General features: G+C 39.2%; 3 protein-coding genes across 4 annotated transcripts in view; 2 read left to right on the forward strand and 1 right to left on the reverse strand.

The window, feature by feature from the left end:
* The first annotated feature begins 1307 nt into the window (after nucleotides 1-1307).
* Nucleotides 1308-6015, forward strand: imp3 (IMP U3 small nucleolar ribonucleoprotein 3). Its single transcript, XM_046052645.1, has 7 exons — nucleotides 1308-1557; nucleotides 2022-2129; nucleotides 4021-4095; nucleotides 4196-4275; nucleotides 4891-4942; nucleotides 5113-5185; nucleotides 5346-6015. Exons 1-7 carry the CDS (start codon nucleotides 1421-1423, stop codon nucleotides 5370-5372), a joined length of 552 nt encoding a protein of 183 aa, XP_045908601.1. The 5' UTR covers nucleotides 1308-1420; the 3' UTR covers nucleotides 5373-6015.
* Nucleotides 5932-9708, reverse strand: sec22ba (SEC22 homolog B, vesicle trafficking protein a). The gene is made up of 5 exons (XM_046052644.1): nucleotides 8340-9708; nucleotides 7434-7543; nucleotides 7079-7239; nucleotides 6828-6974; nucleotides 5932-6550 (listed from the first exon to the last, which is right to left on the reverse strand). Exons 1-5 carry the CDS (start codon nucleotides 8412-8414, stop codon nucleotides 6396-6398), a joined length of 648 nt encoding a protein of 215 aa, XP_045908600.1. The 5' UTR covers nucleotides 8415-9708; the 3' UTR covers nucleotides 5932-6395.
* zgc:55943 (uncharacterized protein LOC406337 homolog) overlaps nucleotides 8389-11194 on the forward strand; it is a 9337-nt gene continuing 6531 nt past the window's right edge. Inside the window, exons 1-3 of one of the 2 annotated variants that reach the window (XM_046052647.1) lie at nucleotides 8389-8621; nucleotides 8779-8966; nucleotides 10015-10153. In XM_046052647.1, coding sequence (XP_045908603.1) covers nucleotides 10063-10153 — 91 coding nt within the window. In that variant the 5' untranslated portion in view covers nucleotides 8389-8621; nucleotides 8779-8966; nucleotides 10015-10062. Of the gene's footprint in view, nucleotides 8622-8767; nucleotides 8967-10014; nucleotides 10154-11194 lie in introns of those variants that run through there. The other variant, XM_046052648.1, reaches the window with a different exon arrangement.

Consider the following 11194-nt stretch of genomic DNA (forward strand, 5'->3'; position numbering starts at 1 on the left):
AAATTTAAATAGGCAGACTCCACTTCGCACTTTCAGCCTTTTATTGTGTAACTAGGCTATAGGCTACAACAGCATGGCACCTCAAACTACAAAAAACATGGCTTATTTGTGTTATAATATATTTAGCCCACTGGACTAGTCCATTAAACATCTACACCGTATTTTTTGTAGGACTGCTCTAATACTTGGATGTTGGAAATACATTTTGTATTTGATCAATGTAAACATTTTTTACATAATGATGAAATTGATTTCCGGTTTTGGTTTTCGTGTCACCAATGTTTTGACAAATGTTTTTAAATAAAGTTTTGGGCAAAATATTTTTTAAAAACACAATGAGCAAGGGCGTCACCTTGTGTTGAAAGGTAGTGGTGACATCAGCGCTCCGATTAGGGGTGTGACGATGCACTTAGCTCAAAAGACATGATGAGGCATGAGAACAAGACGAAAAGATCTTTTTACACAATTCTGAAGAAACATTCAATGCTGAAATTTGTGATAGGGATGTCTGGGGTTCCTCTTCCAGAAGATTTTGAGCATTAATCACTTAATTTCCTGCATTCTGGAAATGTCTTTATTTGTATGCAGGGAAACACAAAATTCAGGTGGCATGTGAATGAAATATAATGCAGTAATAATTTTTTATTAGCTTAAGTTACTTTTTTTGGACAATGCACATTTGTTTCTTCTATACCCTATATATCCTTTCTCAAAGCATTTTAATTTGTTAATTAACATTTCTTGTTGCAAGCTATTTTTCAGAAGATTTAAAAAAAAAAATTCAAGAAGTGATGGAGACAAAATCAGGCATTTCAAAAAGTGGTGGGGACATGTCCCTAGTGTCCCTGGGTAAATGACACCTAAGACTATAAGGCTTGTTTTATATGAAGGGGAAATTATAAATTTATTAATACTGTTGGCAAAAATCCACATTCATAAATGTAAATTCAGCAGTAAAAAAATTAATTTTTTACTTTTTCTCCATGAAGTTGTGCATTATATTGATTTGATTTCTGGCTCCAACAACAAAAAGGCGGTTATAACTGTCAACATATGGTCTTCTTTCTCTTTGTAATGACCCACAAGCTTCCCCTGGCAAAACTTTATCTTATTTTATCTGTGTTTTATATGTTTGTATACTGTCTTTGTAAGTCACTGCTGAATTGTAACCATAGACTGTATATAAAAAGATTGCAACCTATTTTTGCAATAAAGATGACTTTAAAAAATTATATGTGGGGGAAATGTGTAGAGATATATCGCAGTAGATGGCGCTGTAGTTCACATTGACGTGACGTTCAACCTTAAATTGTCGCCGCAGAAGAAAAAGACCACGTGTTTCCTGTGTTTCCACCGTATCCTACATGTGAAGCAGGGTGTCTTGTAAATATAGGAGATTCAGCTAGCGAAAGGTGTGAAAATGGTTCGTAAATTAAAGTACCATGAACAGAAGCTGTTGAAGAAGGTGGACTTCATCAACTGGGAGGTGGACAACAACCTGCACGAGGTCAAAGTGCTGCGGAAGTATCGCATCGAAAAGAGGGAGGACTACACCAAGTAAGCCTTCTGCTGTGTTTAAGCCATAGACTGTATAACATAAGGTTTAAATTAGTCTTTTAGAATGAATAGTTTAGCCAGGTTACAGTTAAATGCACGTTCAACGTTTCTTTTTAGGTTGAAACTGAAAACAAAAAAAATCTCTGTTTATTCAGTCTCCATCGTCAACCGCTTATCCTGCGTACAGGGTCGCGGGTCTTCATTCACTGCCAACAATATTAAATTGCAAAATACTAAACGAAAGAGCTAAATATAGACTGTTTTAAATTTTGTACTTTTTGAAACCTTTGTTGTGATTACATAATTTGAGTCAACTATCCCCTTTTATTATTGTATGAAAGCCGGAATAGAAAAGTGTGACATTAATTATTCTCCTTGCTTTAAGGTTTATCAGCTGACCAGTGAAGAGTAAAGACAGAGATTTTGATATTAAATTAGTGGGGGTTTTTTCTCCTTTGTTTCAGGTACAACAAGCTGAGTCGTAACATTAGAGATCTGGCCCAGAAAATTAGAGACCTGGATGAGAAGGATGGCTTCAGAGCTCAGAGCACACATCGACTACTGGAAAAACTGTGAGTTCCTCAATGTGATATTGTTTGCCATGACAAAATCTTCTGTCTAATAACTTTCAAATACTTGGGGCCTGTACCACTAAGTGAGATTAGTGGGTTTTCCTGCTCTCTTAAAGCTGGGGTAGGCAGTTCATTTCAGAATAGTTTTGTTATATTTGTTGAAATTGACTTTACATCCTGACAACAATCAATAAATCAAATACTCTGACACAAAAATGATAAAGGAAATCCAGTATCTGTGGCTGTCGCAGGACTGTAATAAGCTGGCCTATCTGCCTACCTACTGGTGTGGTGTTAACATTTGAATCTCAGGTAGGAAACCTATCACCACAACGGCGTAAGACTTTACGGCACCACATAACACAAACCTGACTTTTATGCAAGCTAGCTATAAGAAGAAACAGGAAGTATATAATATACAATATAAGTTCTTTAGAATAGGCTAGCTCACTATTCGCAGTCTGGATATCATGGCAGAGGCTGCGAAGAGCCTGAAGCAGATGATGGTGGAAGAGAAAAAGAGAGAGTGATCGAGCAAGAGACCGCACAAGACTAAATATTGGACTGGCTTTTACTCATTGGTGTGAGCTAAAAGAGCTGACAGGATGCACAATAGATGCCGAGCTGGCCTTCCTGCTGTTGGACTTGTCAGTAATAACTTTGTAACCCAATCGAACATTGGTAACGTTACTGTAAGTGCTCTATCAGCAGTTGCTGTCTAACTTTGTTGGATAGCTTGTCACCCAAGTTTCAGCCAGTGTTCTGCTGCTGCTGGTAGAAAGCAGCACCGGGCAAGTAGGCAACATAACTGAGCTCAGCGTCCTCTGTGGACATTACATTAGCTAATGGCAGAGGCAAAGAGGACACTGATGGAGGAAGCTAAAAAGAGAGTGACCAAGTGAGAGGCTCCCAGACATTGGCGAGGGCTTTGTGAAATAAAAGGCTGCGAGCCAGACGCACAGCGGGCATTATTTCTGTTGGACTAATAAGTAATATTTTGTCTTGTGTTGTCAACTAAAATATTTAACATAGGTCTAGTTGTTTTAGACATTTTAATGCAGAAATGTTACAGATTATAACTTTTTAATACATCACAATGTATTTCACACATTCATAATTGTTTGTTCGTCATCAGGCAAAAAGTAAAAACAAATCGCTCTATTTCTAAAGACAAAGGACAAAAGGTTAAATAAAACTAAGCTAATTTTTCTAGATTTCATCTTATGTTTAATATTTGTAAATTGTTTCCAGTGTTTCTACAGCTTCTCATTCTGCTCTAGATCATATTATATACACTTCATCAAGCTGAATTTAACTTTTTGCTGTTTCTGTGACCAAATTTCCCTGCGGGTCTATCACCATTTCGTCATATCTTATTTACTTCTCAGCTCGTGGTTCTGATGTCACTTGTAATTGATTGTAATTTTCAGATGCACACGCTCGTAGCTGGATCACTAAACCCAGAGTTAACCGAGCTGGTTGATAACCAGCTTTGTGAGGCCGGTTATCCTGGATCATCAATGTTATCATTGTTTTGGGTGGTGATGACCCAGTGGATAAGACACATGCCTTTGGTGTGAGAAACCCAGGTTTAATTCCCCACTGTGACTCATCCACCAATGTGTCCCTGAGCAAGACACCTAAACCCCTAGTTGCTCTAGAGGCGTGCGACCTCTCACATAGATAATAATTGTAAGTCGCTTTGGATAAAAGCATCAGCTAAATGAATAAATGTAATGTTTGGCTCAGTGATGCCTGGTAACCCAAAGAGAGACAGACTAAGTTGTTTTCCTTTGTTATTTTGGACAGTCTTGGTTTATGTGTTTTGTTTTTTATTGTTTGTTTTTTTTAAATCAGGATCTCACACTGATTATTTTACTGTTTTCTTTAGGTACAGTATCGGCCTCCTTCCCACCAAACAGAATCTGTCGCTCACGGAGAAAGTCACAGCTTCTTCATTCTGCAGGTAAATCATCCCACTGACAATTCTCTCTAGAGTCCTTGAGGTGATCACATATCACATATGTCTGTTTTCTGTGCTTCCAATCACCTGTGTGACTCTGCAGGAGGCGGCTGCCCAGCATCATGCTGAACCTTCGCATGGCTCAGAACCTGAAAACAGCCATCACCTTCATTGAACAAGGACGTATCTTTCATTACTGCATGTGTAAAGTTTATGTTCCTTTTTTTTCTCTTTAGGACGCATTATTTTTTGGGAGTGAAGTTTTATGTCTTGCCTGAGAGATTTGTTAGTTTTGGCTACACCAGGGGTTTTCAAAGTGTGAGGCGGGCCTCCCTAGGGGGGCTCCAAACAGTTTCAGGGGAGGCTCAGTGAATGGAAGTGAAACAATATTACATGACTTATTGCATTAGTTATCAAAAGGAGATCACATATAATAGCCTACATGTGTGACAGTTCAGAGATAAAGAAGTTTTTGGGAACTGTTTTCCCCTCATCAGTCAGAAACCAATAAATGCCTTAGGACAGATCTTTTTTAAAACTATTTGGTGTAGTCAGAAGTTATGTCAAACAACAATATTAGGCTATTTTGGCTCAAATGCTGAGTGTCTATGGGATAAAATAATACAATCATGACCCCATTGGCATCCAGGAACTGAGCGAAACTAAAGATGTGGTGGGGGGTGCCGATTCCCAAGCTTTGTCTGAGGGGAGGCCCACAGTCTCAGACTTTGAAAAACCCTGGTCTACACACCCAAGGGTAGAAATTGCTTTGCAGTATTGTCCTTCACTCCGTCTCAGACGTACGCGTTGGCCCAGACATCGTCACAGACCCAGCATTTCTAGTCACAAGGTTGGTGTCTAGTTTGTTTCATCTAATTTGTTTTGGATTTCTTTTGCAGCAAACGGCCTTTCACACAAGCTGTCCATTTTGCAAAAACAGAATAAATGAACAGTTTTGATGCATGTGCAGAAGTGTCTCAAGTAATCAAATATTGACACTTATTACTGTGACTGTTTCAGAAATATGGAAGATTTTGTCACCTGGGTGGACTCCTCCAAGATCAAGCAGCATGTCATGAATTATAACGATGAGGTGAGTTTTCGGGACCTGCTCACATATATTACCCAACAGGCGTTGAAGTGAAAATGCTGTAATTGTTTAGTTTCAAAGAAAATGACCAAGTTCTGTTGTTTATGTCTTTGGGCTAAATCATAATGCTGATACGCAAATGACCACTGTGTTTCTCATTCAGAGGGACGACTTTGATCTGGTGGCATAAGTATGTTGTCCAACATCCATCTGGAACACTGAAGGACAGGAAAGAGACACGAGCTCTGATCTTGTAACAGTGGTGTGAATAACTCTACAACCCAGGAGTCAATAGTCTGAATCTTCTATCAACTTACAATTGTGGGAAGAAAATAAGTGTCATCTGAGCATGGACAGAAGGAGCGCACCTCTCTTTTGATGTCTAAAATCGGATCGATTGACAGTTGATCTCGGAGTCTGTATTCATGCCTGTCAATACCACCATTTGACTATTTACTCTAAACTTGCTCAGCCACCAGAAGCACTAGAGCACAGTCTCAGTTTTCCAGCAGAGCCACTCCGACACTGGCCACCATCACACTTGTTGTTCAGAGCAGCTTCCAGAGTTACATAGGTGTGACTCCACACTATTTGCTCTATTTGCTCTGCCTCATGTGTTCTTTGTGTAAACATCATCTGGCTTCACTGGGTTAATGTGTATGAGACCACGGACATGCTGGTTTATAAGTGTGTAGATACCATAAAGACTTGTATTCTACTTGTCATAAAAACAGCTGTAAAATAGAAACTACAATTTGATAAATATTTAATCTTTTCAATAAGAACTTGTTACAATGTAAACTTTCTGAACAATAAACATTTTATCACAGTAATAAGACTTTTTACATAACCTCTGCATACATAGTTTCTCCTTAATGCTGAAACTCCCTATACCAGTGTGTAAACGTTAATTTAGCAACACCCCGCCCTTAATATTCCAGTTAACAGAGCTACGTGAACTCACCATGGAGCATTTGCTTCCATACAGAGAGAAGAAATTTTTAGTCCCATCACAGACCTATGGCTCAGTTTATGCTGAATACATATCAAGCAGTATAATGCAAAGCAGAATTTCTACCTTCAGTAGGGATAGACTGTATATGACCACTTTAAGGCCTCCTGGTATGTAATAGAAATGTAACAGTATCTGTTTAAACGCTTAGCAAAAAGGAACACCCTCTCCCTTATGTCATAGTCCTTGTTTAAGAGTCTATCAGAGCCACCAGAAACGCACATAGATGATTAGTGTGATGAAGAACACTGCCACAGCAGCCACCTTTGCATACGTGGAGCGGGTGTTTAGATATTTGGCATCACTGCGGTACTTCTTCGACAGGGAGGATAGATTGTTGGCTTTTGTGTCTAGAGCTGAGAGAAATATAAGAATCAAGATGTGATGAACAGGATATTAGCAATGAACTGGGACACCTTAGAACATAATGAAATCCAAAAACACCACTACAAACTGTCAATAAAATTTACTGTAAAGTAAAATCAACATCTCTGACAAAACTTTTCACAAAAGCACTAGTAACAGCAAAAATTGTAATTGACTGCAATTTATGATCAGGGGTTCTTGGTGTTTTGTCCCTTGTATTTTGTGCAGGTACACTGGCCAGGACTGATCTATCATTACTGTACTTACCAGAAAGAGCTTCTCCTCTTTGCAGAACTTCCTCAATATTTGCCACCATAATTCTCTGGACATCCTGCAGCTCTGTGTTAATACTGCCCAGGTTCCTCCTGAACCTGCTGTCAATGTATGACTTCTTTGTTTTCTGAATGTATGTGTCTGGAACAAAGTATATGAGATATAAGCTTAGTCAAAGAGTTTTTTTCTTTGTGCAGAAAGTGAAAAACACAATGTTTCTTGAAGGGGCCAGATCACAGTCTTACCAAACTCGATGAAAGAGTATGGCCTCGTTACTGTGGGCACTCTTCTCCCGTACTGGTCATGAAACTCACTGTGGAGGTCTTCAAGGTATGCAAACACAACCTTTCTGGGAAATGAAGCCTCACAGAGGAACAGGTAGCATACATCCTTAGCTATTAAATAGCTGAAACCAAGAAACACAGGTTCAGTCCAAATCACTAGTTATTTATAACAACTTTGATTCCTGGTAATATGTGTATCAAACTAAACCTCACCAAACATAATTGTACAATATCCGAAGTAACGTGTGTAGGTTGGATTTTTCCCTTTGACAATACACTAAATAAACAACAGTACTTGGTGCTTGTGGCAACTTACTGAAAGTTCATGTCCCCGGCCTCCAGGGTACAGCGGTCTGGACTCTGAGCATTCAGTTTACGGCACAGCTGCTTGGCTTGGCTCTGGTAATGCTGGAGGTTTCTTCCTGACTGACAAAGACAATTAAATACAGGTTGTAGTCAGAGCTGCCACACATAAAGTTGTATAAATAAAGTCTTATCAACATTCATATTAAATATCACAAGTAGCACATATTCCTTATTTTATATTTTGTCAAATTTATATTTATATAAATCCTATCCCCCAGTAATATGTTTGCACAAATCCAGAGTAATGCACATGTATGTAAATTACTGCCACTTTGTTTTGTTTTTCTCTTACACATAGTTCTATAATTCTTTTACAACTTGCATCTGTTTATTCCATATTTACATATATTTAAATCTATTTATGTCAACTGTGTGTTTATTTCTAGCACCATAGCGAATTCCTCCTACGTGTAAATACTTTTTGGCCATGAAGCTCTTTCTGATTGTGACTGTAAAGCCTGAAACCTTTTACAAATATTTTTCGGCATTCAAATTGTACAATAAACATTTTTTAATACTCTCTTAAAACTTTTAATCACATGTCCTTCGTTTATTCCCACAATTATTTTCAGTAAAATAATTCACACACGGTGATGGTAAGTTACGTACGTTACTGTTTACTTACCTTTACATTTAATAATTAAGTTGTAGTTTAATTCAAATAAACTACTTCTTTATTGACTATCTCGTAATATACCGCATTTTAAAATCAGTCTTTATTCTTGTTTTTGGGAGGTCTACTCGTCACCTTTGCGGGTACGCTAGCAGTCATTAAACATCACCATTTTTGAATGGAGTTTGGCGTGTAGTTCTCTTCGTAGAGAGGCTACGGGGGGAAGCTAACTTTCATTCATACCTGTTCATCCTCCTGTATTGACGCAGCGAGCGGCAGTCCGTCCGATACCCGAGCGATCATTGTTAGTGAAACCATATTGGTGGAGGTCAATAATCGGCGGCGTCAGCCGTCGGTTTTGTCATAGACAGAGAACTTCAGAAACTTTGTATGTTTTTGCTGTCAACTTTGATGATGCAGAAGGAATGAGCTGGACGGAAATTCATTGTGCGCTGGTGAATTAGGCCCGAGTGGCAACTGATGATGAAATGCAACTTCGTAGTCAAATTTCCACCGCATACAGAGGTAGGAAGCGTGTAAAATCCCATGGAAAATGAAGTGGATTGTTTGTGTTTTGCGGTGAATGTAATAGTAAAAATCTATTTTCAAAATTCCCATTAGCCGTTGTTTGGTTTGCTGCTTTATTTTCTAACCAGTAGGCGCTGTTTGATCACTTTAACAGAGTATCAGGCCATGAGCTCAAGCAGTCCGACTAGACAGCTGGCAGACGGACTGACTGCATCTCGACTGCTGATGCCTGTATTGAGCCGGGAGGTGCAGATGCGGTCTGTCTGGGATCTCCGTCTGAAGTGAAGCCTCTCTGAACTACGACCAGAGGAAGGAGCCCTTAAACATGGATAAACCAGAAAGGTAAATTTGCCCTGCATTTTGTTGGAAATTTATTGTGTAATCTATTGTTTGTTTATTTGGTTCCGTGTCTGCGATGTCGTGTCGGCGTTTCCTGCTGGCTGAGGAATGGCTGCTGTCACATCTTTTGTTATTACTTGTTTGAGAAACCCTTTCCCCGGTGTTGTGAAATGAGACGATGGTTGATATTTTGCAGCTCTAAATAAATATGAATGAATAAATATTATTCTCACACCGCTTGTTTCTTATTTGTTTGACTAAAATAGTCGGAGACAGCCCAGTGATGCACCGTTTATGGGCTGCAGCTTCCTACATGTAGGAATGAAAGCTAATAGTCGGGAGGATAGTGGAATGGACCCTGCAGCTGGACTCAGCTGGGCCATACCATATGGTGATCAATTCGTATGCAGTTTCGATAGCCTAATGCAAACCACTACAAAGTAATTTGGTCAAACATGTTCGCCACATTGCTGCGGGTCCAGGAACACTTTTGCGCAGCCGGTTTAATCCCCTGAGCGCCACAGAAAACCCCCATTCACTAATAGAAATGACCCGGAGGCTTGGCCCAGTGGCATCAGTTTGAAAGGCCTTATTGTTGCGTTGCAGCTGGCACCGCCGTGCGCACGTTCTGATGGGTATTTTCCAGACCGGCGTGTGCGTTACTCAAACCCGGCGGAACCGTCTATTGTACTGTATTTTCACGCACAGATCGAGATGCCAGTATTTTAATTCTGGGGTGCGGCGCTTCATGACTAATTGATTATGATAAACGACCGATCCCCCCCCCCTTCCCCCATGAAGACTAGTTCACTTCCTAAGCACTTGAGCTCTTTTGGTTATGATAATCACAAAGGCCGCACTCTCCCCTGGATGTCTATTAGCACAGACGCTACTCAGATGATTTCCCCAGAGACAAAACATTCAGCAAGAGGACTGTCTGTGATTTAAGGCTCTTCTGCATAGGGGATCTCTTTGCTCACAAAATAACGTTTGTGAACTCCGGATCTACATATCTAACCACACTTTGTCACGGTCTCATACCTGCCCACAGGTGTGCCTGTAATGCTCAGGGGTGAGGAGGAGAGCAGCTGAGGAGGAGATGGGCTGCACCTCTGCCAAACAGGTGTCTGCCGTGCCCAACGACGAGGAGGGCCAGAGTAAAGCCTACAGCAACGGGGACCTTCTCTCTGGTCAGTCCGTTTACTGCACACACTGATGTTATGCTATGTTCAAGTGCTGTTTCAATACCTTAATTGATCAATATGAGGTATTTGCCGCCATTCATCAATGTCATTCACTGCTGACGGAAGGTCCTTTGTGACAGACAAAGATGAGGTCACATCTACATTGATATGAGTATTCAAAAAATAACACCCGCTGTGTAGATGATGCCTTCATATTTTCAAGAGTTTTGAAAGTTGTTAGAAGTATTGATTAGTGCTGGAATTGGCTTTTAGAGACTTGTTAAGCTCTCTGGTCCTGATGCTGTCACATAATCCCTGCAGATGTGCAGGAGAGGCCAAACAGTTCGAGCTATGAGTTGAATCTTGTCTAGGGCTGCAAGGAACAATTTATTTCACTATCCATTAAAGCCAAGGTGACGTTTTGGTAATTGTTTGGACTATAAAATGTAATAAAATTGTGAAGAATGCCTGTCACATTTTCTCACAGCCCAAGATGACATCTTCAGATTTCTTGGTTTATCTAAGAGAAAGATATTCAGTTTACAGTTATGTAAAAGTAAATAATTATCACAGTGGATAAGTTGTAATCAGTAACTGGCATTTTTGCTTGAAAAATGACTCAAACCATTGATTATCAAAATTGTTTTAATTTAGTACACTACTCAACTTATACATCATTTCAGCTTTCTGTATAAATACATTTATTAAATAACACAGTATATATGCTACATGTCTTTTGTATAACATTTACATTACATTTAGCTGACGCTTTTATCCAAAGCGACTTACAATTACTATCTATGTGGGTTTATATGGGTCTATATGGGTTTAAGTGTGTCACAGTGTGGAGTTGAACCCTGGTCTCTCACACCAAAGGCATGTGTCTTATCCACTGCTCATCCCCTTAAAGTAATGAAAACACACAAAAAAACTGTCATGTACTCACTGTAAAAAAATATTATGTGTGTATATATATATATATATATATATATATATATATATATATATATATATATATATATATATATATATATATATATATATATA

The sequence above is a fragment of the Micropterus dolomieu genome, linkage group LG06 (genome assembly GCF_021292245.1).
Source record: "Micropterus dolomieu isolate WLL.071019.BEF.003 ecotype Adirondacks linkage group LG06, ASM2129224v1, whole genome shotgun sequence".
Classification (NCBI taxonomy): Eukaryota; Metazoa; Chordata; class Actinopteri; order Centrarchiformes; family Centrarchidae; genus Micropterus; species Micropterus dolomieu.